This window comes from Pelodiscus sinensis, chromosome 22, assembly GCF_049634645.1.
Source record: "Pelodiscus sinensis isolate JC-2024 chromosome 22, ASM4963464v1, whole genome shotgun sequence".
Lineage (NCBI taxonomy): Eukaryota > Metazoa > Chordata > Testudines > Trionychidae > Pelodiscus > Pelodiscus sinensis.
The window spans coordinates 1,084,061-1,107,676 of NC_134732.1; the positions used below are offsets into that span (position 1 = coordinate 1,084,061).

At 51.0% G+C, this 23,616-nt stretch overlaps 1 protein-coding gene across 5 annotated transcripts in view; it reads right to left on the reverse strand.

Moving 5' to 3' along the window:
* Positions 1-23,616, reverse strand: part of PNPLA7 (patatin like domain 7, lysophospholipase) — a 120,385-nt gene that overhangs the window by 43,380 nt on the left and 53,389 nt on the right. For all 5 annotated transcript variants that reach the window (XM_075906005.1, XM_075906007.1, XM_075906006.1 and 2 more), the window contains 5 exons: positions 22,101-22,232; positions 20,756-20,879; positions 16,205-16,318; positions 6,750-6,810; positions 2,371-2,520 (listed from right to left, as the gene is read on the reverse strand). In XM_075906005.1, coding sequence (XP_075762120.1) covers positions 2,371-2,520; positions 6,750-6,810; positions 16,205-16,318; positions 20,756-20,879; positions 22,101-22,232 — 581 coding nt within the window. The remainder of the gene's footprint in view (positions 1-2,370; positions 2,521-6,749; positions 6,811-16,204; positions 16,319-20,755; positions 20,880-22,100; positions 22,233-23,616) is intronic.

Below are 23,616 nucleotides of genomic sequence, written 5' to 3' on the forward strand. Positions count from 1 at the left end.
GGGGGCAAACTGACAGTCTGGGTCAGCATGGGATTGTAGAGGGGTCTGACCCAGGCTGTGGGTTCCTCCCAAGAGGCTCCCCGGACAGCACCATGGAGGAGAGTGCCAACGAGGGAGAGGAGAAGGGTCAGCAGGCGAGCGGAGGAGCCGATGGCACCGAATGCCAGGACCTTGTTTACCTTTGGCGACAAGCCCGTTCTCCCAGGACGCCGTGTGGCCAGGCCCGGGGAGGGGAGGGGGCACTTTGGGTGAGTTCACGTAGTGATGCTGTAAGTGGGTGAAGGCGGCTGCCACTCTGCCCTTGCAACGGGGGCTCCCGGAACACGGCAGCCTCAGAACCATCCCTCAGGTGAGCAGCAAAGCGCTCCTCTTTCCCACAGACTGCTCTGCCTTGTGTCCTCCGCGGCTGACCGCAGCTGGAGCGTTGCAAACCCCGCTGCCGATGCCTGCACCGGGGCTACTTCACGCGCATGCGCCTGCACTTGTCCTGGGGGCACTCCAGGCGCTGGGAACGCTCCCAGCAGCGGTGCCGTTGCCTGCACCGGAGGCGTTTCAACGCCCGGTGCCACTGCCACCCTTCGGGGCGTCTGCAAGGGAGGTGTCGAATCCGGCGCTGTACGCGCCGAGACAGCTGTTGCTGTTGCCGAACGTGGAGGCACTGGGAGCCCCGGAGGGGCTAAAGTCAACGTCGGCGCCTGCAACAGGTTCACAGTCTGCGAAATTGGCACCGATGCCATCTCCGTTGTGCTCAGAGTCACTGGGGGACATCGCCATGCCAATTGTGCTGGTGACAAAGGGACCTGTGGTGCCGGGAGGGGGAACCCTGGAACGTCCGCAGCCGTTAAGGCTATCAGGTCCCTTACAACATGAAAGGTCTCCGGGGCGGAGGGCTGCATATCCTGCAGGGTTCTTTCTGTCCCTAGCGCCAGTATGGCCTCGGTCTGGTCCCCGTCTTGCCATGACTGGCCATGGGACTTAGTAGCTGAGTGCCCCTCCTTAGGGCGCACCTTGCGGCTCATTTTGTGAGGGGATCGGCCCCTCCGGTCCTTAGATCCCTTCCCTGAGGGAGACTGCGACCAGTGCCTGGAGTGCTTAGCCTTCACCTTGGTCGGTGCAGAGGGAGCTTCCCACTCCGCAGAAGCGGCACCGTGCGCCGACTGACTGTCCGCCGGTGCCGGAGGCTGCAGGGAGGACTCCATTAATAATCTCTTCAAGCGAGAGTCCCTCTCTCGCCTTGTCCTCGGTTTAAACCCCCTGCAGATCTTGCAGGTTTGGGTACAATGCGCTTCTCCAAGGCACTTTAAGCAGGAGACGTGGGGATCTCCGCAAGGCATAGGTTTGAGGCAGGACTGGCAGGGTTTAAAACCTTGCGGTCCTGGCATCCCCTCCCCAGCCGGGGAGGGGGAAGATAACTATAGTCCAACTATTCACAGGGTAACTACTGAAATAAACACTATTCACACACACAGTGACTAACAACTAGCTAAGGGAAGACTAAAAGTCTAACGCTCCAACTGCTGTGCGGGCGGGAAGAAGGAACCGAGGGGCGGAGGGGCCAGCAGGGGTATATATGCGCTGTTATATTGGCGCTGCTCCAAGGGGCTCCCTGCTGGCCCTAAGGGTACTGCTGAGGGAAAAGCTCCGAGATCCGTGCACACGGCACGCACACACCTAATTGGAATGGACATGAGCGATCACTCGAAGAACCTTTGCGCTTCCCTCGCGTTGCGGCTTCCTCCGCAGAAATAGCCTGCAGAGGGGCACGCGTTGCAGGAAGGCCAACGGCAACTCCCCAAAGCAGGCTGGGAGCCACGGTGTCACTTGGCCCCAATGCCCACTGTTCCTAGCTTAACTTTTCCTGATCCCCCAGAACTGAGAAGGAACAAGCCCCCCCACTAGAAAACAAGGAGAGAAACCAACGTAGGCTGAAGAGCACCTCTACACCTTCCCGAGCCCCGTGACCAAGAACGGAGACACGCCTACGCCTCCGGCCCTCTGAAGGACACTCTTGTTCAGAACAGCAGCTCCCTGCTTGAAGCACCCCTGTGACCTCAACAGCTACTGCATGTTGCTGGCTGAGTTCTCCTGCCCCTCAGGAATCAGAGGGCTTGCCCTGTACCCTGGAGTTCGTCCAATTGCATTAAACGCGGGAGAGAAAGGTTTAATTAAAAGAAGCAATAATTACAGTTTTTAAATCATGGGAAAAGACTTTCACGACAACAGGATTTTACAATAATAAAATGCCTCCCTGTGCCCTTGCTGTGCAGTTTCCCTTCCACGTCCAGCAGCACCCTGCTTCGCCAGACACAGCGGCAGACAGCCTCGCCGAGGCTCTGCTGGACGTTACAATTCACAGCGACGAGCTCTTACCAATAGCGCTGAGCGCGTGTTTGAGTTCCAAAGTGAAGGCCGTAAGTGGCACCTCTTCAGACACTGGCATGATTGCTACGGTGGAGAGGTTGCTGGCCGAGTTTCCAGCATCCCATTTGCTGCCACTGGTATGCAGCCCAAGGGGATGACCTGCCAAAAACCAATATTGAATTAGCCACCAGAAAGCTGCTGCCCTCTTGGCACCAGGTCTCCTCTTCAGCTGTCAGGATGCTGGGAAACAGCTACTGAATGCCTGGCTCCAGGAGACACGCAGCAGTGGCCATTTATGCCAAGGATTGCGCACGATTGCGCACGATTCTACTCTAGACGGGGGGCACAAGGGGCCTACAGGACAGCTGAGGTTGTTTTCTCTGCTAGCTACATCTCCCAAGAGGCCCACTGGGGAGAGAGGCTGGGAGGCAGAAGGGTGGACACATAGGACAGTGCTTGCCTGGAGCTCACGTAGGTCCATGCCAACAGTAATGGGGTCTAGATTCCTTGTCAGGCGTGAAGGGGTCATCCGGGGAGTCTCCTCCTCTAGCGGTGCAGCTCCCCTACCTGGAGACAATGGGTGTCACCCACCCCAGGAGGGGAACGCTCCAGGGCCCTGCTGGCATTTGCACAGCTGAGGCTAGGGCACCTTGGGCTGTGTGTAAATGCAAGATTTCCTGACGCCAAGGAAGTCTATGCTGGGAGCATCTGTCCTGCATGTTACTGGAAGTACACTGCGGCCAGGCATTCCTGGGGCGTGACTCCCATAGAAAATATTAGTCTTCAAAATACGGGGGGGGGAAGGGAACCAGCATTCAGCTGATGAAAATAACGAACAAATCGATGTGACAGGCGCAGGCAGTTCGGCCCTTTGCAATGAACCAGGACAAATTCTGGGGGTGACAAGTCCTGGGAATTCACCTTTCTGGTCTAACCAGAAGCTACAGAAGACCAGAGCACTCAGAGCCCGAGGGGGACCAGGCTTTGGAAGCAACCCCTGGGCGAAGAAGAGACACTGCCCGAGCTGAAAGACACTGCAATGCATGCAGCGTCCAACTTCACCAAGAGCAACAGCCGGGCCGCATGGGGGCAGGTGGCTGCTTACCAAAGACAGGAACTGGAAGCTACCAACCAAACGACCGGCGCTTGCTGCCAGCCATTTACAAAGGGACACCTACCACAGCTCCAAACCAGCGGCCCAGCCCTTGAAGTGTTTAGTACAAGAAACCTGTTCAGCCAGGTGAGGTGTGTGCCCGTGATGAGCCGTGGCCTAGGTACAAGGGCACTGTGCTGCATAGCACAGCATGCCAGCATCTAATGGGAACTTTCCTGAACAGCTGAGTTTGGTTGGCAAATGTTGCTTAAATACAGCTCAGGCAGAGGGAGAAAATCTCTCCTGTGATTTAGATCTATTTTGTACTGAGTACATCCCGTACAGCAGCTAGACCAAGTGTCAGACCCAATATACACATCAACAAGCCAAAGCCAAAAAGCCACAGGATAGAAGGGGAGGTTACATTTCAGAACAGGGACATCCCTTGGTCAGCTGCATCACAGCTCAAAGCCCACACTTGCGGAGCACTCAGGACAGGGATGCAGGCTGGGTCACGGGACCGGACAGACTACATCCTGAGGAGCCACGACAGTCATCAGTTAAGGACCCGTCGTCCTCGCCAGGTCTGTCAGTGTGCATCTCGCTAGAGGGCTGGCCAGCAGCACCGTCCACGCATGGTGGGACTGAAGCCTCACAGATCATCAGGGAAGCAACAATTGCAGCACTGCCCATCCACGCTTGGCACTGCCATGGCTGCCCTGTCAAGCGCATGACATTTCATAGAACTGGAAGGGACCCCTCAAGAGGTCAAGTCCAGTCCCCAGTGCTCATGGCAGGACCAAGCATCATCTAGAGATCAACCCTGACAGGTGTCTTAAATATCTCCAATGATGGAGATTCCACAATCCCCCTAGGCAATTTATTCCGATGCTTCATCACCACCCTGACAGGACAGTTTTCCTAATGTCCAACCTAAACCTCCCTTGCTGCAATTTAAGCCCATTGCTTCTTGTCCTGTCCTCAGAGGTTAAGGAGAATAATTTTTCACTCTCCTCTTTATGACACCCTTTTAGATCCTTGAAAACTGTTATGTTCCCTCTCAGCCTTCTCTTTTCCAGACTAAACAAACCCAATTCTTCCAATTCTCCCTCAGAGGTCATGTTTCTAGAACTTTAACCATTTTTGTTGCTCTTAACAGGATTTTCTCCATTTGTCCACATCTTTCCTGAAATGTGGCACCCAGAACAGGACACAAAACTCCAGCAGAGGCCTAATCAATGCAGAGTAGAGGGGAAGAATGGCTTCTTGCCTCTTGCTCACAACACTCCTGCTAATACATCCCAGAATGAAGTTTGCTTTTTTTGCAAGAGCCTCACACTGTTGACTATACTTAGCTTGTGGTCCACTCTGACCCCTAGATCCCTTTCTGCAGGACTCCTTCCTAGACAGTCGCTTCCCATTTTGTTCATGTGCAACTGATTTGTTCCTTCCCACGTGGCACACTTTGCCTTTGTCCTTACTGAATTTCATCCCATCTACCTCTGACCATTTCTCCTGTTTTCCTAGATCATTTCACGATGGTTAAAGGAATGTACCTCACAGTCGCCATGCCAATCGTCGAGATCTGCCAATTTCTGAAGTAGGCCACCAATGCTGCCTAGGCTCTGGCATCGAGTCCAGCCCCCTGCCCAAAGCAGGATCTACCCCAGCTCAATCACCCCAGCCAGGGCTCTGTCAAGCCGGGACTTAAACACCTCTAGGGAACCCAGCCCAGTGCTTCCCCCCCCACAAAGGGGGTGCAGTCCCCGGCAACGGGAGCCATGCTGACATGGCTGTGAGAGTGGAACGTCCTTTCCCCGCCAGTGGGACAGCCATAACTGCGCTTGGCTGAGGGGGCTTCCAGCCTCGCCGGCTTCACTTACAATTAGAGGCATAAAAGGGCCTAAGACCTTTCAAACCAGTTGTTACTTTTGCTCCGTTTGCCTCAGACAATGGTGAGGCAGGAAACAGCCAATAACTGTCTGTTCAATTGGTTTAATGTTACCGCCCAGGCAGAACAAGCAGCAGAGGCAATTTCCTCCCATCTACTAACCATCAACCCAATTAGTGATCTGAACTAATTCAGCCATGACAGTTGGCACATTTCTCGGCATAACACTTAAATCTACCGTGTGTCTGTCCGTCCTCACTGTACCCCCCAAACCCGGGAGAGCTAGGATCACCGATCAGCAAACAGCTTCCTCTTAGAACTTAAAGCAGGGTACGGGACGGTCCTGCCAGGACAATGGGATGTGCCTGGAATGGGATTGCTTCTCAGAAAACCATACAGAAAAGAGTCAGAATCACCAGGCAGGTGAAAGGGGCTGGCTGGGGGTCACTCCCCCGCCTCCCTTCCAGGACTGCCCCAGCTCTGAGCTTCCCACCCCCCAGCTGCCCTTTAGGGAGGGCTGAAGCCCAATTGGTACGGGGACATTGCCAGCTGTAACGCTTCATCAGGGAGTGAGGGGAAGTGCACTGTTTGCTGCATTCCTCACTCTGGCGGGGGAGTACAGAAGGGAGAACAACCTGAACCTGCCCCAGACAGGGGAAATGCACCCCTCTCACAGCTGTGCCTGCTGGAGCTGTAGCAGCCATGGAGAGGCACATCTCATCTGGCCCCAAGCTGCTGCAGCGAGAGAGGGCTGGGGTTGTCCTCTCTCCCCAGGGCAGCCTGCATTCTGAACCCCTCCTCCCCAGCCCCGCCCCAGAGCACTGATTGAAATGGAACCTGGACATTTTCATTTCATTTTCCAAAAAGCAAATTGAATTGAATTAAGTACCCAAGCAATGCCAGGTAAGTCTAGTTCTGAATATTTGCTATTAGGCAAGTCAGCCAGAGACACAAACTACAGATTTATCACGTTGTCCCGCATGCAGATTCTGTTCAGTGGGATGTGATTCTGTGCAAGGTTCCTGGATGCAGTATTACTCCCTCATTCTGCAAACCCCCTCTCAACAGTTACTAGAAGCAGATTTCACAGTGGGATCAATTACATTTCATTTCGTTCCTCCATCCCTTTTATCCTACCCATGCATATACATTCTGTACGTACATTCATTGTGAAATTGTAATGCCCTTATGTTCCTGGCTAAGTGGAATAATTAATGGCAAATTTGTATCTGCAACTGGAATTCTGCGTTCTCAAATTTACTGGCATAAATCCAGCAGTACCCGCACTGAATTCAGCAAACTATCTTGGAAAACGTCTCTCTAAAACCGAGAGCTGAATGTGGCTCTTCGGTAGCTTTTCTGAACACTGTAAATAAAGCAAATGACCCAGGAATTGTTTCTTACCCCCTTGCTGAAGACTTCCAAGAATCTTCTCACCCAGCAAATGGATCAGTCTAGTCACAACCTGGCAGGTGGAAAACATGAACATTTCAGGCCGAGTGCATTAAAACAAAATATTCAAACAGGCAATGCAAAGATTTAAGAGAAGAGTTTAAACAGAAGATTGTTAAGAATTGCTAAGGGTTTTATAAAGCACATCTTTTCCAGAGGAAGCAATTACTTCCACTCTGTGGTATAGTGAAAGTTCATTATTCTTGCATACCCGTGTCATTTTCATTTTATATTAACCCTTAAGACTTTAAAAACAAACAACAACAAAAAAGGTGATTTGCAACCTGTTCTGCTACTAAAATCAACTTTTCTGGAAAGAGTCTGTCATTGTGACTTTGCACACCATATTCTTTATGGAAATATGCTTATTAATACACATATGCACAACTAGAAGATGCTTTATGCAAAATACATATTGCAACACATACGTGAAAAGTTATAATCTGCTAAGTGTATATATTCTATTTATGTTCCTGTATCTCAAGCTAAAAATATGAAGCATAAATCGGTTTACTAATCTTGACATGCTAAATGGGGGCCATTAGCAATACTCGAGAAACTTAATGTCCCGGTACTTGGGACAAAGATCTATGAATAGTCTTGCTTTTCTTGTAACCCTGGACTGCGGTTGGTCCTGCCAAGACATGAGAACATAAGAAAAACAAAACAGCCACCATTCTGGGTCAGACCAAAGGTCCATCTAGCCCAGTATCCTGTCTTCTGACAGCAGCCAATGCCACGTGCCCCAGAGGGAATGAACAGAAATCATCAAGTGATCCCGCCCGTGTCACCCAATACCAACTTCTGACAAAGTAGCAAGAGACACCATCTCTAATAGCCATTGATGGAAAAAACTTAAAATACAACAAAAAGTCCTTCAGCATCTTAGAGACTAACAAAACACATAGATGGTATCACTTCTTTCATCTGAAAAAGTGGGTTGTGCCCACCAAAGTTCATGTTACCATATACATTTTTTGTTAGTCTCTAAGGTGCTGCAGGACTATTTGTTGTGTTTTAAGTTTTTTCTATTACAGACTAACACAGCTAACCCTCTGAAGCCATTGATGGACCTATCTTCCATGAATTTACATAGTTCTTCTTTGAACCCTGTTAAAATCCTGGTCTTCACAACATCCTCTGGCAAGGAGTTCCACAGGTTGACTAAGTGTTGTTTGAAGAAATACTTCCTTTTTTTAAAAAAACCTTCTACCTGTTAATTTCATTTGGTGACCCCTAGTTCTTGTATTAGCAGAAAGAATAAATGACTTCCTTTCCCCCTCCTTCCAAGCCATAAAAGTCAATAACTTGAAACAATCAAACAAATTTCTCCCACGTGTTATCGCTTCCAGATTTAACCTTTAAGTGGAAAGCCTTATAAAGCATCGCGGCTTGGCAATTAGTGTTGTTCTATAAATCTTATCTAAAGCAATTTTATTCCAGGCAGCCATTACCACTGATTAAGTCTGCATAGTTCATGGAATCTCATAATTCCAACAAACGTGAACTATAAAAAACATTTGGAGAAAAACTCAGGCATCTCCAACACAGCGTCAATTACTAGAGTCAGAACTGAGAACAACGACCAAACTCCAGACAGGGACAATGTATCAGAAAACTAAGTTGTGCGGAAGCATGTGTGTCCTACCTCCAGCATTAGGGACAGTCAAAGCAAACAGTCCATAGAGACTATAATGGAAATACTGGCATATATTACAGACAGAAGTCAGAGATGGAAGAGGCCCATTTAACCCTCTGTTCCCACCGCTCTGCCAGGGTAGGTCTGTTCCAAAGTGCACATCTTCTAACATTTGGTTCAATCTAGTTTTCAGTGTCCCAAGTAATGGGGCTTCCAGCTCTGCCCCCCACTGGGAGAGTTTCCCACAGCCCCCGTGCGGAGTATGGGCCCCTGCATTCCGCTGAGTGTTACAGAATATCAAACCAGTGCTCAGCTCCAGGCAGCACTTCCACGTGTGTGTGCATGCCAAGAGAGAAGTGCCATGAACATCCCAGCCAATCCAGAGGTTTTATGACCTGCTACTCAAGCCCCTCTCTCACCAAGCCCAGACCATCACATTCTTTGAAGTCTTCCCCAAGCCGCTGTGTCAATCATACTTGGGGCCCTACCAAATTCATGGCTGTGAAAAATGCATCACAGACCATGAAATCTGCTCTCCCCTGTGGAACCTGGTCCTGTGTGTCCCTTTACACTGCAGTGCACAGCTCTCACCGGGAGACCAGCATTTCTCAAGCTGTGGGTTCCAATCCAGCCGAGGGTGCGGGAAGAGCTGCAGGGTTATTGTAGGGAGTCTGTGGTATCGCCACCCTGGCTTGTGTGCTACCTGGGTGGCTGGAGAGTGGTAGCAGCACAGAATCAAGGGAGGCAATATTACCAACCTGTCCCCCATTGATCTTGCTGGCCCTCCAGACCTTCTTTTGGGTCAGGAGCCCCACAGCTACGACACCACGACATTTCAGATTTAAAAATCATGACTTTTATGATGGTTCAAATCCTATGGGTGTGAAATTGACCAAAAGGGACCAGGTATTTGGTAGGGCCCTGCTCATACTAGCAGTGACCTAAGGAGACTGACTTTAGTAAGTTAACTTTTCCATTGGTGTTCTCAGTCTCTGAACCTTGCTCAGCAGAGACAATTGATCCAACAGAAGAGTATCTGTTAGCGCACACTGGCTAAGATCGAACTGCTGACTGCCCACCTCCTTTATTGAGATCTCCCCGCTGGGATTAACATCAACTAACTCTGCTACAGGTATCACAGAGCCTCCTCCTCACTCTGCCCCAAGCGGGCCCTGCTGCAGCACTGCACCTCCTAGACTTGCAAGGACCGAGTTTGGTTTTCCACCGCTAAACCCAAACTTGCCAACTGCCTCAACTGTAGTGAAACCTATTAGACAGCAAAACTCCTCCCACGGGAAATGACCTAGGCCCGGACTGGAGCTAATGTGTATACAGAGAGTGTTTAGGAACCAGGCACACTGGAGTATCAATTTGCATGTAAAAAATCGATGCATCTCGACTAACAGCGATGGAGTCACCAGTTAACCATATTCTGCATTTTTAATGCACCTTTCAATTGAGCAGCTCAAAGAGGTTAGCGAACAAGTAACACCTGCCACCATTTATTGCAACCAACACACATACTGTACAAGGGAAGGGCTGTGACCGTGCCCTTAGTGATTTACCCAGACTTGGTGGGAGACCTGTGAACAGAACCCAGGAGCCTGCTGTTTCCACCACCAGACCATGTGATTTGCTGTACTAGTTACAGCAAACCGTACACCCTGGGACAGCCATGGAACAGTTGTTTTCCAGCGCTCTGCAAGAGAGACGCAGGCTGCTTACCATTATAGGATGAGTCACCATGCTGCTGTCATGGAAACATAAAAGAACATCAGCCCTGGGTCTACGGTAGGACCTGGCCTAAGATTTGCTCAGAGTTTAAAACATGCCAAACGTTTTCTCCCACCAAGGCATGTGCACTTGGGCTCCGTCTTCTGAGATGTCAATATAAGTCACAGCTGCTGCTATTCTCAGACAGAGACTTGAGCCCTTTGAGATTCCTCAGAGCAGCCAAACTCGCTCTGTAACAGCCTCCCCCAGCAGCCAACTTAGCTAATACAAAGCCCATGGGGAGAATTCTAATCCCAGAAAACTCTGTTAATTTCCAGCCATCTCTGTTGGAAGCGTGAGAGGACAGGGCATAGCCAGCTCACTCCCTCGCGGCCAGGAGCAATCAGGGAACCACCATTTCCTTCTCTGTAGGAGAGTCCTCAGAGGGGTAGGGAGACCCCAGGCTTCAGGCTCCAATGCGGGTCTCAGAGACTTGCCCATAAGGAGGAGTTTGAGCTGCAAATCTCCAGGCTGCCTTGTTCCAGCCAGGAGCCCAAGGCACCGCTGACTCTTCCGTGAAACATGCGTTCTGCCCAGACGGCGAGCACACAGATCGCCTCGGCCAGAAACAGGCGTTCAGAGCTTGCAGGGACGGCAGCATTAAAGCCTGGGAAACCGAGCATTTCTGTCGGTGTATTTCACCCTCCCAAGGGTGAATGTAGCCGCAATTCAAGGTGGAAGAGAGAAAGAAAAGGTTTGGTAACAAGGAGAAAGGAAAAGAGAAGGAAGCTGAGGGTCTGCTAACAGGGAGCTAAGTAACAACCGTAAACTAGTTAAGCACAAAGTAGGGAGGTGCTGCTGAGTGCGACAGAGAAGGAACTGGGGGGGCTGGCCCCACACCTTCAGTTCACTGCCTGGAGCAGCGGGAGGCAAGGACCTGCAACCCACCCAGGCACTGCTACCAAAAGTCTCTGATTGAACATAGGGGCGCAAAGACATCTACAGTGGAACACCCCCAGGGACAGCACTCAAAGTAGTGGTGGTTCATGTGCACACTAGGATCCTGTCAGCATGCACATCCTCACAAGGAGCATTTGCACTGCCTTACCTGTGGGGCACTGACAGCTGGAACCCTGAAAAGGAGGGGGTCTAGCTGTCGGCCAACAGGTAACGTAAGCTGCGCAGTGACTACACCCTCCAAACACTACACCTCTGAAGGGGCACAGAGCTGTCAGGCTGATGCAGTCACCGTGAGTTACATTTTACCTGAGCTGCCTTGTGTTGACCTAACTCTTAGCATAGACCCTGGCCCAATTCCCGCTGACTTTTGATGCCACTTTGGTTCTGCGTCACCCAGGTGCTTTTATAACGTGGCAACGTGCTTTGAGCACGGCAACATTTTCAACAGAAGCCCTCTAATACACTCACAGAGTAACCCCCAGCTCTCCTGAGCCGGGTATCTGCCTCTCTCAGCTGGCTGGCTTCGGCTCCAGACCTGAACACCTTTCAGCACAGCGGGCTAAGCGGTACTTCTCTTACATAGAATTTGTTCCAGCTATCACGCAAGTGCACAGCTGTGCACTCCTTCCACCCCGGTAATTTCAGTTTCATTGCTCTGCTTGTTTAGAGCTAGTCCAGTCCCCGTGCTCGACTTTCCATGAGAATTCCACACTGTTCTGTTTCAAAGAACTTGTAATTCTCAGCATCCATGGCCTTCTACATGATCTTCGCAGGCCAGGGCGCTGGCTACAGCTGGGTCTCCACTCACCTGTGACATTGCCTGAATTCATTTTACTGTAAAGAGAATTCAGTTCTAAACAAGGTATCTGTGGGAAATGGCATCTTTTCTTTGTTTCATCTACAGCTTGGGCGGCTGGGAAAATTTACAACTTGATTTATAGAAGATGATGGCGCTAAACAAATCAGAGTGGAATTTCTCACATTGAAGTCTTTTTAAAAAACTGCTCCCTGATAATTTCCAGAAAAAACAAACCAATAGTTGCTTTCCACATACAGAAGCCACCACTGTTAACAATGTACTGGCAGTAAGCTAGTCTAAGAAGCAGTACACAATACAAGCAATCCTCACTTTAAAACATTCAAGCCAAGGGTAATGAACAGAATTGTCCCAGAAAAATTGTGCTCGTCCTGAAACAGAAACACCGATCACGTGACACAACAATATTTGTGTAGGAACAATGACACTGTGACAATGTTTGCTAATCAGCCCCTCCCCCCCTTAAATCTCAACTTAGATAGAAGGATCACCTGACACTAGGAGTGGACCTGCCCTGCCCTAGTCAGTCTTTCAGAACTCCCCCCCCACTCTAGAGATGTTGGCTTCCCCTGAAAGAATGGTTGAGCTTGGCTCAGAACCGTGACATTAACAAATGCAAGTCCCTGGACACCTCTCAGGGGGAAATGTACATCTCCTTGCAAAGGCCTGGTGGGTAGACCCAGCAAGGGGAAAATCCCGCAGGGGCTCTCCTGCGACACCAGGCCTGCCTGGGGCCCATCGGGCCGAACCGGAATGAGGCCAGGACAATCCCAGGGAACCCCGGCCCTTCTTCCCAACCGGACCCCATTGTGCATGCTTCCTGCAGAACAGATTGTAATGGCTCGTGAGAACACAGGCTAGTGAGCCCAGGAAAGACAGTGGCCTGTCCCACTCTATTGCATACAGCCACAACACCAGCCGACCTCAGCGTACCGGGAGGTAAAGGAGCAGCTGGTGGGCGCTCTGCATTCACTAATTCATCCCCGGGTACTCCCACCCCAGAGCTGGCACCTTCGAGCGGGGCGCACTGTGACGTGGGCAGGCAGTCATGCTTCAGACGGGGGTGCTCTCAGCAACAAAGCCCTGTCTATACGGATGCATTTCCGCACTGAAACGTCTCGCTGAGGGGGTGTTTAATGCCCCTGAACTGCAGTTTTGGCAGTGAAAGTGGCAGTTCAAGCACAACCTGGGTCTGCAGAAGCAGAGAGAACTGAGCAGTCACGTTTCAAAGGGATGGCAGTGGCTGTAGAACAGACTTCCATTCAATATCAATGGAGCCAATGGCCTCCAGCCTAGACTGATTATCACCTCTGCTCTGCTCCCAGGTACATTACAAATGTCACACACACCAAGAGCAGCAGCCACAATCACTACTGGAGGAGTTCATTCCATGTCTCAAATCTGCATAGAAAATATATTGGGCCAGAGTCCAAGTCTCAGCACGAATAAAAGGCAGCACTTTACTTATGAGAAATCCCACGGACTTGACAGAGTCATAGAATCCGAGGGCTGGCAGAGACCTCAGGAGTCAGAGTCCAGCCCCCTGCCCAAAGCCAGACCAGCCCCATCTAAACCATCCCAGATGGTTTTGTCAAGCTGAGCCTTGAAAACCTCTAGGGATGGAGATTCCACCCCCTCCCTAGGGCACCCATCCCAGTGCTTGGCCCGCTCCTAGAGAAAGAGTTTTTCTTAATATCCAACTTAGACCTCTCCCTCTGCAACTCGAGACCATTGCTCCTTGTTCTGCCGTCCGTCTCCACTGAGAACAGCCTCTCTCCATCCTCTTTGGAACCCCCTTCAGGTAGGCGAAGGCTGCTCTCAAATCCCTCCCTCCCTTTCTTCTCTTCTGCAGACTAAACAAGCCCCAATCCCTCAGCCTCTCCTCATAAGGTCTTCTTTCCTGGAGTCCAATATCCAACATAAGGGTATAAGAATTTGGGCCACTGAGCTCCCATACAGCATGCAGTTAATGCATTGCCATTGTTCTATTTTGTATGTGAATAGTCAAGGACCTTCAAATGGAGTCTGATGCAATGGGAAGAAGCATTCTATTCCAAAAAGGCTGAAAAATTAGAAACACCGTAATTAAGACAAAACATACAACTTCTCTGAGTGTGGGGACCAGGGAAACAACACGTCTTCATGAGGGATGACTTTGCCCTCGGAATAGAGTCTGATTCTGGATATTGCTTCAGACAGATATTACATTGGAGGGAAATTCAGGGTCGAGGTACAGAATGATCAGGGAGCTGGAGAAGGATTTGCAGGAAAGGGCCATGATGAGGGGTAAATGCAAAGGCAAGGGGGAACAAAGGAGAGTGCTCTAGAGGAATTGCTCCGAGCAAAGCAGCGAAATAAGGACAGCTGGAGTTTAAATCAGGAAGGACACCCTAACAGAAGAGCTGCTCAGCTGGGGAATCATTTCCTAAAGCAGTGCTCACCAACTAGATCAGGATCATAAGGACGGCCATACGGGGTCAGACCAAAGGTCCATCTAGCCCAGTAGCCTGTTTGCCAACAGTGGCCAGCACCAGGTGCCCCAGAGAGGGTGGACCGAAGACAAGGATCAAGCGATTTGTCTCCTGCCATCCCTCTCCAGCCTCTGACAAACAGAGGCCAAGGATACCATTTTATCCCCTGGCTAATAGCCTTTTATGGACCTAACCTCCATGAAATTATCTAGCTTCTCTTTAAACTCTATTATAGTCCTAGCCTTCACAGCCTCCTCTGGCAAGGAGTTCCACAGGTTGACTACACGCTGTATGAAGAAGAACTTTCTTTTATTAGTTTTAAACCTGCTCCCCATTAATTTCATTTGGTGTCCTCTAGTTCTTCTATTTAGGGAACTAATAAATAACTTTTCTTTATCGGCTCTCTCCACACCACTCATGCTTTTACAGACCTCTATCATATCCCCCCTCAGTCTCCTCTTTTCTAAACTGAAAAGTCCCAGTCGCTTTAACCTCTCCTCATATGGGACCTGTTCCAAACCCCTAATCATTTTAGTTGCCCTTTTCTGAACCCTTTCCAAGGCCAAAATATCTTTTTTGAGGTGAGGAGACCACCTCTGTGCACAGTATTCACTGATCCAGGACAGGATCTACTGGGAGATCTTGAAGCCCCTGACAGGTGATCCTGACTGGTTTGGCCAAGAGGTTTTCGAGCCCAGCACTTCAGCTGCACACCCCCGAGACAGCCCTTTGCCTTGGAGCTGTCCCCTCAGGAGCCTCCTGCTGTTCTGCGCAGTGCAGAGGAGGGAGAGGGGGGCGCTGATGTCCAGGGTTCCCCTCCTCTCCCACCGTGTATCCTGTCTCCACAGAGCAGAGAGGGAGCACAGCAGGACTTGGAAGGGAGTTTGCTGGCTGCTTTAGGGAGTGGTGTAGGGCCAGGACAGGGGTGACACTTCCTTAGCCCCACTGCACCCCCACCCAGGAGCCACTTGAGATAAGCAGGCCCAGCTAGTGCCCACATCCCAAAACTCCACCCCAGTCACGACCCCTCTCCTGCACCCCAGCATCCAAATGCCCTCCCCAGAGCCAGCACCTAGAACCCCCTTCTGGCACCCCAACTGCCTGCCCCAGGCTCAGCTCAGAGCCCCTCTCTCACTCCAAATCCCTTAATCCAAGACCAGAGCCTGAACCCCAACCCTCTGCCCCGGACTGCTGAAAGTGAAGGAGGGAGGGAGGGAGGGAGGATGGAGTGAGCACGGGCAGGGCCTCAGAGAAGGGGCAGGAAGGAGGCGGAGCAACTGTGTGTGGGTTTGAGGTAGATCTTGGATCGCACTTAAATTAAAAAAGTGATCTTGTGCTCAAGAAGGTTGGAGACCCCGTCCTAAAGGAAGTGAGGCATCTCCTTACGTTTGGGATGTTTAATACAGCCTGGACAATGCATCAGAAATTAACAACAGGGGAAACTCTTGCACCGGCCAATGAGCAGATAGCTCGTATCTCACCATCACAGTCACCAGTACATGACTTGATTTTCTTCACATCCCATTAGAAATAACCTGCATTATGCAAGAAACCCCCCTCGCTAGTTTATCTTCTGAAACGAGGCATGTCTTGTTTCCACAACATTTATGCTTTCCAGTCATCAGCACCTCCACTCAGCGGCACGTCAACCCTCGTCTTAGAGATAACCCCTCAACGAACATCCTTTACCGCTCCCAGGACTGGAGAGCTCAGTCTGCACACGGATGCAGCTCTTTGCTTTACGGGGGAGGCCAGTAGCTTGTGGCCCTTGGAGAGGCAGCAGAGAGAAGAATGCCACTTGCCTTACCTGTGGGAATTTGCGTTTGATAGATGTCAGTGCTCCCTCCGGGAGCTTGGCCAGCTCAGAATCTCGGACTGCGTGTACTGTTGTGGCTCTAGGCTGATGGGTTAATGCTTCCACCTGCCAGAGAGAAACAAATACAGCTAAGAGCTCAAAGGTCAATCTTAGAGCACTGCCCAAATAAAAATGCAACAAAGCAGAACAGAACCACTTGTCCACTGGAATCAGCTTTAGCCATCTCTGGCCTTCCCCTCTCCCTCCCACCAATTTTTGCTGGCATCTACTTAAGTAGAATAACAGGACTATGTAGCACTTTAAAGACTAACAAGATGGTTTATTAGGTGATGAGCTTTCTTGGGCCAGACCCATTTCCTCAGGCTACATTTCTATCACTATTAAGTAGAATAGGCTGCCCAGTGCACTAGCAACTTGAAAAATGAGTAGTTCTGTGGCACCTTCGAGATGAACCAATATAGATCCATAGTCTCATGAGCTTTCGTGGGCACAACCCACTTCTTCAGGTGACATGAACTTGACGCATCTACTGACTAACAACTTGGGAACACATGGTCTCTTGTGGCACAAAACTACTGGGATAGATGGGACAAAAAGCTCAACTCTGTTTCACTGAAAACAACAATTTTGCCAGTCCCGGCAGGGGAAGCCTGTTTAAACAGAAAAGGGGAGGAGATCTAAGGAGCAGGATTACTGGGGGCATTTTATTCTCTTTCCTGCTGCTCGTATAGCTCGGCCAGCAGTGTCAGTGAGAAGCAGAGACCCGTCGGCCAGTGTTTCAGGAGGGCGCTTCCTCACAAGCACTTCGCAGCTGCAGGATTTAAATAGCCCCCTGTGGACCACACAGGAGCCACTAAGTACAGAAATAGAATGTCAATTATTTTTCTAGCGCGGGATGCTGCTGCATCTCTTACACGACACACCGCTAAGGCACTGCTGTCAGAGCGCCCCACCCTGCCACGTCCTACCACAAAGCCCGTGTGAAACTGAACACAAGCCGATTACAACAGCAGACATGGCCCTTTCGGCTCCCTCGCAAGCCTTCTGACGCCCAGACAGGCAGCTTTCATTTCACCAGCGTCCCAGCATCTCAGCCATACCGTGAACCCTAAGCCGGCAATTTTGGCTGTGAGCCGTTACCCTTGTGCGCATACCTATTCACAGGTACCAACAGCTGCACGAGTCTGGGGCTTTATTACAACTCAGTGCCCCCTTCAGGAGACAGACCTGGGAATCAGGGCCCTAGTCCCGACACGCATTTGCTATGCAAACTTGAACAGGCTGCTTCAGTTTGCCTGAGTCTGACTGCCCCGTAAAGAGGGGATAGTGACATTTACCAGCTTCACAGAGCGCCTGCGCTGCCAGCAGGCAAGCAGAGAGCTGCACTACAAAGCAAGCCGTGGCAGAAATGGGAAGAGATCTCGGGACCACTTGGCCATTACTCTGCTCACACCCACAGGGGCCACCTTTTAGGCACCAACCTCTTCCATTCCCATGTGTGGACGCTGCCCTAAAAGGGCCTTTCACGCGTTCACTGGCCCATGTGCCCTTTCCAGGGCCCCAATGGGGGGGGGGCTAATAGGGACTCAAAATTACGTGACGTTAACTGGCAACATTCCCACTTTTTCACATCAGAAAACATCAGTTTGCTCGCCGAGGCACCAAGCAAGAGCTGCCATCGCATTCCTGCCAAGTGCAGTTCTAACGCGCATCTGATTTGTAACGTTTGTCCCAGGAAACATGCTTGAAACAACGTGGCTTCTGGTAAAGAACGAAAGCTTGGAGAGAAAACACACACCAGCTTTTCTTTTCAGGATTGCACGGAGATTAGAGATTGCCTATATTAACTTTTAGAAAATGAAAAGGAATTTATTCTCAATCTCCAAAGGAACCAGAATCTATTTAATAATCACTCTTATAATTGGTCTTGAACATTTCTTCACTTTACTGCATAAATATTTATGAGTTGAACTGCATCATTAAATACTACAAGACTTAAGACAGACTAGGTTGTTCATAATGTTTAGAGTGTAAAATGAATTCACAATGGCAGATCTAGCTTTGCTGTTTTAATTTAATCTCCGCCGTAATTAATTAGAGGCTCTCAGTCTGGTTAATGAGATTAAAGCTACAAAAAAATGCAAGTTTTGCCATATGGTTTACTTAAAAGGTATTTTATTCCCTCTTTTGTGGGGGGTAGTAAGAACTGGGTTCCTCTTCCATGGACAGTCATGTGCTAGAAAACAATCTGCAGAACTGTCCTGGACTTGAAGCACGTTCACCTTTTCATTACTAAAAGAAGTCCGAAAGCCTGAAATCTTCTGGATTCTGACCAAGATTTTCAGAGGCTGCATCCGACAGGGAAATCCTGAGGTTGGTACTGGGGAGCCGAGGTAAGTGGCGCGGATTTTCAAATGTGCTGGACTCTGATCAACTTCTACAAGACCTTGTTACAGGGCGGGTGGGTGGTCTCTGGACTGCAGCAGGCAAGCCCAAACCAGCTAGTTAGAAGTGTGAACCCACCTGCTTTAAAGGGCCACTAGCAGGTGACTGGGCGAAAACCCCAGACAGCCCTGGCGAGAGAGGCCCCGGAAGTGGCGTAGCTCCTGCAGTGGGTGCCTGGGTCTCAAGGAAGGTACCCTGTGGCTGCAGCTCCAAGACAAGACAAAGAGAAGGCAAGGAACTGCCCAGAAGCCTGGGGAGAAGCTTGATTTAAGAGTGCTGTGTCTCTTTCCCAGAGAACGGGGGTTATTTTTTTGACTGGACACAACAGCACATGCCTGGAGCTGGGGTTCGGTGGCAGCCATCCCGGGGACAGACCTACTAGAAATTCAGCCCTTCCGCAAGCCTGATTTTAGGAACCAGCTTGGGAAATGGCGCTCGTTTAGTGAGCTACAGAAAGAAATGCTCGCCCCCCCCCCCCCCCACTGTTTTTTCAAGATGTGTTCCAAGAGCCTCCATTCTAGATGCACTAGCAAACTTGAGCCGAGATTTCTCATAGCAGGGTCTATTTGACTCCCCCGGCCTGTCAGGCTTGTGCCACATGCCCTTGTTTCTGAAGCACCGAACAGGCAAATCGTGGACGGCTCCACAAGGGAGAACTCCAAGCCAAGGAGAAGAAGGGTGGCTGTGGAGCACCACAGGGGATACAGCTAGAATCCCAGTGTTACTGCAGGAAACGACTAACCCTTTCTTCTTCTTCTGTGTCCCTAGGGGCGCTCCGATCTAGGGGACTATGGAACAGCACCTCTTAAGGCAGAGGTGGCTTTGGAGTCAAGCCCAGCTGAGACAATACAGATCAGAAGCAGAGTTGGGGCTTACAGCTGTGTTCAGGGACATACATAGAGCTGTCCATCCAGATTTCAGTAGCGGGCATGCCCTTGAGGAAGGCCAGAGAAGCGGCAAGGGTCCTTGTAGAACAAGCTCATAGATCTGAAGGCGATTGAATACTGCAAGAGTCATAGCAAGTGTTAACGCAGCCTGATCGCCACTTGGAAAGCCTACCATTAGAGATTGCAGATTCTTTTGCTCTATCTGCTAGCAAGACGCATATAGATCTCTCGGAAGAACTTTGTCTTATCCAGACGGAAGGCCAAGGCTTCCCTGATATTGATAGAATATTAGAACTGGGAGGGACTTCAAGAGTTCATCAGATCCAGGCCCTGCCCTCAAGGCAGGACCAAGCACCATCTAGACCAGGCCTGACAGGTGTCTGTCTAACCTGCTCTTCAATATCTCCAGCGATGGAGATTCCACAACCTCCCTGGGCAACTTATTCCAGTGTTTCACCACCCTGACAGGTAGGAAGTTTTTCCTAACGTCCAACCTAAACCTCCCTTGCTGCAATTTAAGCTCGTTGGGTCTTGTCCTATCAAGAGTTCCCCACCTGTAGTTCCAACGCCCACTAGGTCATTTTCATTAACCTGTTTGTCTGCAGGCTGCCACCGTTGCTTTTATACCTTATTACAGCGTTTTATTTCACACTAGTTCTACCGTTTGATTGTCCTAGGTCTCGAGGGAGTTCCGACTGACACCGCTCCTGATGGTATATTGCAGTAGCACATCTAGCCTTCACAGCCAGAACAAGCTGGAGGAGGTTTGAACGGACACCTCAGCATTTCAGAGGTCCCCTGGATTGAAGTTTAAGACAGGCAAGTGCCTGCACTGCCGGTGTAAAGCTGGATGCCCTTTTCAGATTTTAACATGGGGACCGAGAGCAAGCAATGGACAGAGGCAGGTGGGGAGAAAGTTGTCTGATGTGGACATATGCTATCAAAGCGGCGTGCTCAGCTCCAAAGGACACCGTGTGAAAAATCCACACAGGGCACACACCACACCCCTCTCAATGTCCAAACCCCAGGAGAACAGCAGCAATGGAAGAGTCTGAACAGTCGAAGCTGCACTCTCCTGCCACAGCCCTTTCAAAGGGCTGACAACCTCACTTTCCCAAGCCAAGACCTGACCCATTAACTCATTTGTTTTGGTTAAAGCGCCAGAGTTTTCTGTAAAGTGCAGCAAGTAGATTCTGAAGCTGGTTCTTACCACCCCGATTAGGTCTCCTCGCCCATATTCCCCAGTCAATTGTTTTTTCCCATCATCCATCCTGATGACAGAACGAAGTCGACCATTCAGCACAATGTACGTACAGTCCGATTTGTCACCCTGCCTGGGAGAGAACAATTCACACCAAGAATTAGCGAGGCATCTGTACTCAGCAAATGCATCCAAAAACCAATTCATCAGCTCTGCGCAATGCTTGGGAGCTCTGCTCTCAGCAGAGAGGAGAAAAACGTTTACTGAACAATTAAAAAACCAACAACCTGGCCGCAGATTTGTCAAAGGCAACTTGTAAACTTATCTCCACTGCGACTACATCCAGCCAGCAGCTGGGATTGGAACCTTCCCTCGCAAAGCAAGGGGCTCCAGGAAAGTGCCTGCATGGGGGCGGTGGGCTCTGGTGCAGAGAGAAGAGAAGCAACTGCTTGTGTGGATGGCCTGACCCGAACCTCAGCCTCCTCTTTGGACGGGCGAGCGTGGGGTGGCGCGGAGCTGCCCCCTTCTAGCCTTTGCCCATCCAGAGATGGCAGACGCTGTTCGGCATTCAGCTCTCACGTCCAGCAGAGGAGGCAAATTGGGCTGAACATTTGACACTGGAACCAGATTCGAGCCCGGACCATCCACGGCCCCTTTGACACGTGGGCTTTTTGAAGCTGAGATTTTACATTGCAAGAGCAGTAACGAAACCTGAAGTTATGGCTCCCTGCTCTTCGTATTAATTGCATCTCAGAGCTCTGTCCTCCCAGCCCGATTTCATGCAATCAACAACTGGCCAGTCTTCAGCAGGGAGACAGCTGGGATTGCTCATTCCCCAGCACAGCCAACAGGCCAGCAGGAAAGAGCTGAACCGAGGCAGTGGGGCCATGGTGCAGAGAGAAGAGAACGAACCGCTTGGGTGGGTGGCCTGACTCCAAGTTCTACCGTGGCTAATGCTACACAACGACTGGAGCTACCCAAGGAGGAGCAGGGCCTAGGACACTGCTGGAACGTCGGTTTTAATTTACAGTTATGCAAACCCAAGTTCCCTTTGGTGTATTTCAGGCTGCAAGCGCCCTGAGGTAGAGAGGAGCTCTTGTCCTCTGCATGCTGCAGAAGGCTTTGCTGGCAGACAAACGCGGTCTGTACACACTGGTATTGTCCTGGCTTGCGTTAGCAGTTCTGCTACTTCAGAAAGGCACCACCGAATTTAAACTGAAGCAGCACTCAGGGATTTCGTCCCCCCGCTCACTAATCAAAGGTAGGCAGAGCACTCAATTACTTGGAAGCCTTTGATAGTCTTCCAGCAGGAGTACTAGGGCTTACAACAGGGGCCATGCTGCTTACATCTCACCTGTAAACAGCTCGTCCAGCCTCCACTTCCATCCAGTCCAAGGCGAAGTCAATCTGCCTCACAAACGAGGACATCCTCTTCACGACACTGTGGGCCACCCCCAGCACTACACTGGGTTGCACCCGCATTATCCTAGAAGAGAACAAGCACAAAGCCACCACAACCCCTCACTCAGATAGAAGCACACAGAGCAAACCAGTCACTGCCTGGGCAGGGCAGGGCTCACAACATGACAATCCAGGCAACTACTGCTCCCGGGTGCCACGACCCATTTCCCATGGTGCTTTCTGCACCGGCCTCCTTCACCCAGACACCCTGTGAAATGCTCCAGGAGCCTCGCTCTTTAGAGGGCTTCTCTACACGGCACAAACTCTTCACCTCGGCTCCTGTGCAGGAGGCTGCTTTGGAGCAAGCTCCGCAGCACTTGCAATAGCACTGTCCCCAGAGACACTGGGGGCCCCTCAGCCTGAAGCTGGCCCCTCGCCTCGGAAAGGGGAGACGTGTTTTGAGGGGGCAGGTGGCGGCGCCATGAAGCTGCCGAGAGCATCACCTCAGGGCGGCGATGCCAAGAGCCACATTCCCACACCCCGGGATGCGAAAACGTGAGAGCTCTCGCTACCAACACCAGCACGGCGGGCACAGCGGTTCTCTTGCAGACGTGCCCACTCAAACCCCCTATTTCCGCTGCGCAGTGAGTGGGTGCCCAGCCCCAGGCTTAGCCCACAGCTGAGGGGCAGGAAGGGAGCACTAGCAGGACAGAGGCACTCACCCAAGTGCCGTAAGGCCCATTTCTTCTCTCCCCAGAATCCCTGCCACTAGGCGCCCGCACAGACATCAGGAAGCCAGTGAGCCCGATGCCTGCTCCTCCAGAGGCCTGTGTCGGCAAGTCAGCTATGGAGGGTGGGCCAGCTACTTGTGTCCCAGCAGCACGTTCATGCCCAGCGCGGCTGGCAGAGAATTTCTGCTCCTCTCTCATTCATCCACCACTAGACTCCACGCTGAGACTTACTGGCAAAGAGACTGTGGCACGGTGTTCAGAGCCTGCCCGCCCCCTCAAGGGGGCTCTGGTGACCACTCAATTACACTGCCCATCAAGAGAGCCGCACCTTCTACCCTGCACTTCGCATGTTCGTGTGGGGGAGTTGATACCATCAGCCAGAGCCTCTCCTATGCTAACCCCCAGGCACACCGAGGCATCAGTAGTGCTGGTACCAGGCAGCATCTCCCTGCCCCCAAGGATCAGTGAGAGGGACTGAACCCACTGCCCAGCGCCCTGGGCCACCTATTTCTATACACTGGGCTTAGAAATGTGCCTCGGGGGAGAAACGTGCCTCAGCTGGGGGGCGGAGCAGAACAAGGTGCTGAGAAGCCCCAGAGAGCAAGATGACGAGTGTCAGTGGCTTTATCAGCACACCAGGAAGCAACCCCAAGGAGTCTTCTGTGACCACCCCCGTCACACCGTGACCCAACCCAGTATGGCACTGCCTAAATCCCTACCCCCAACCATATGGTTTGC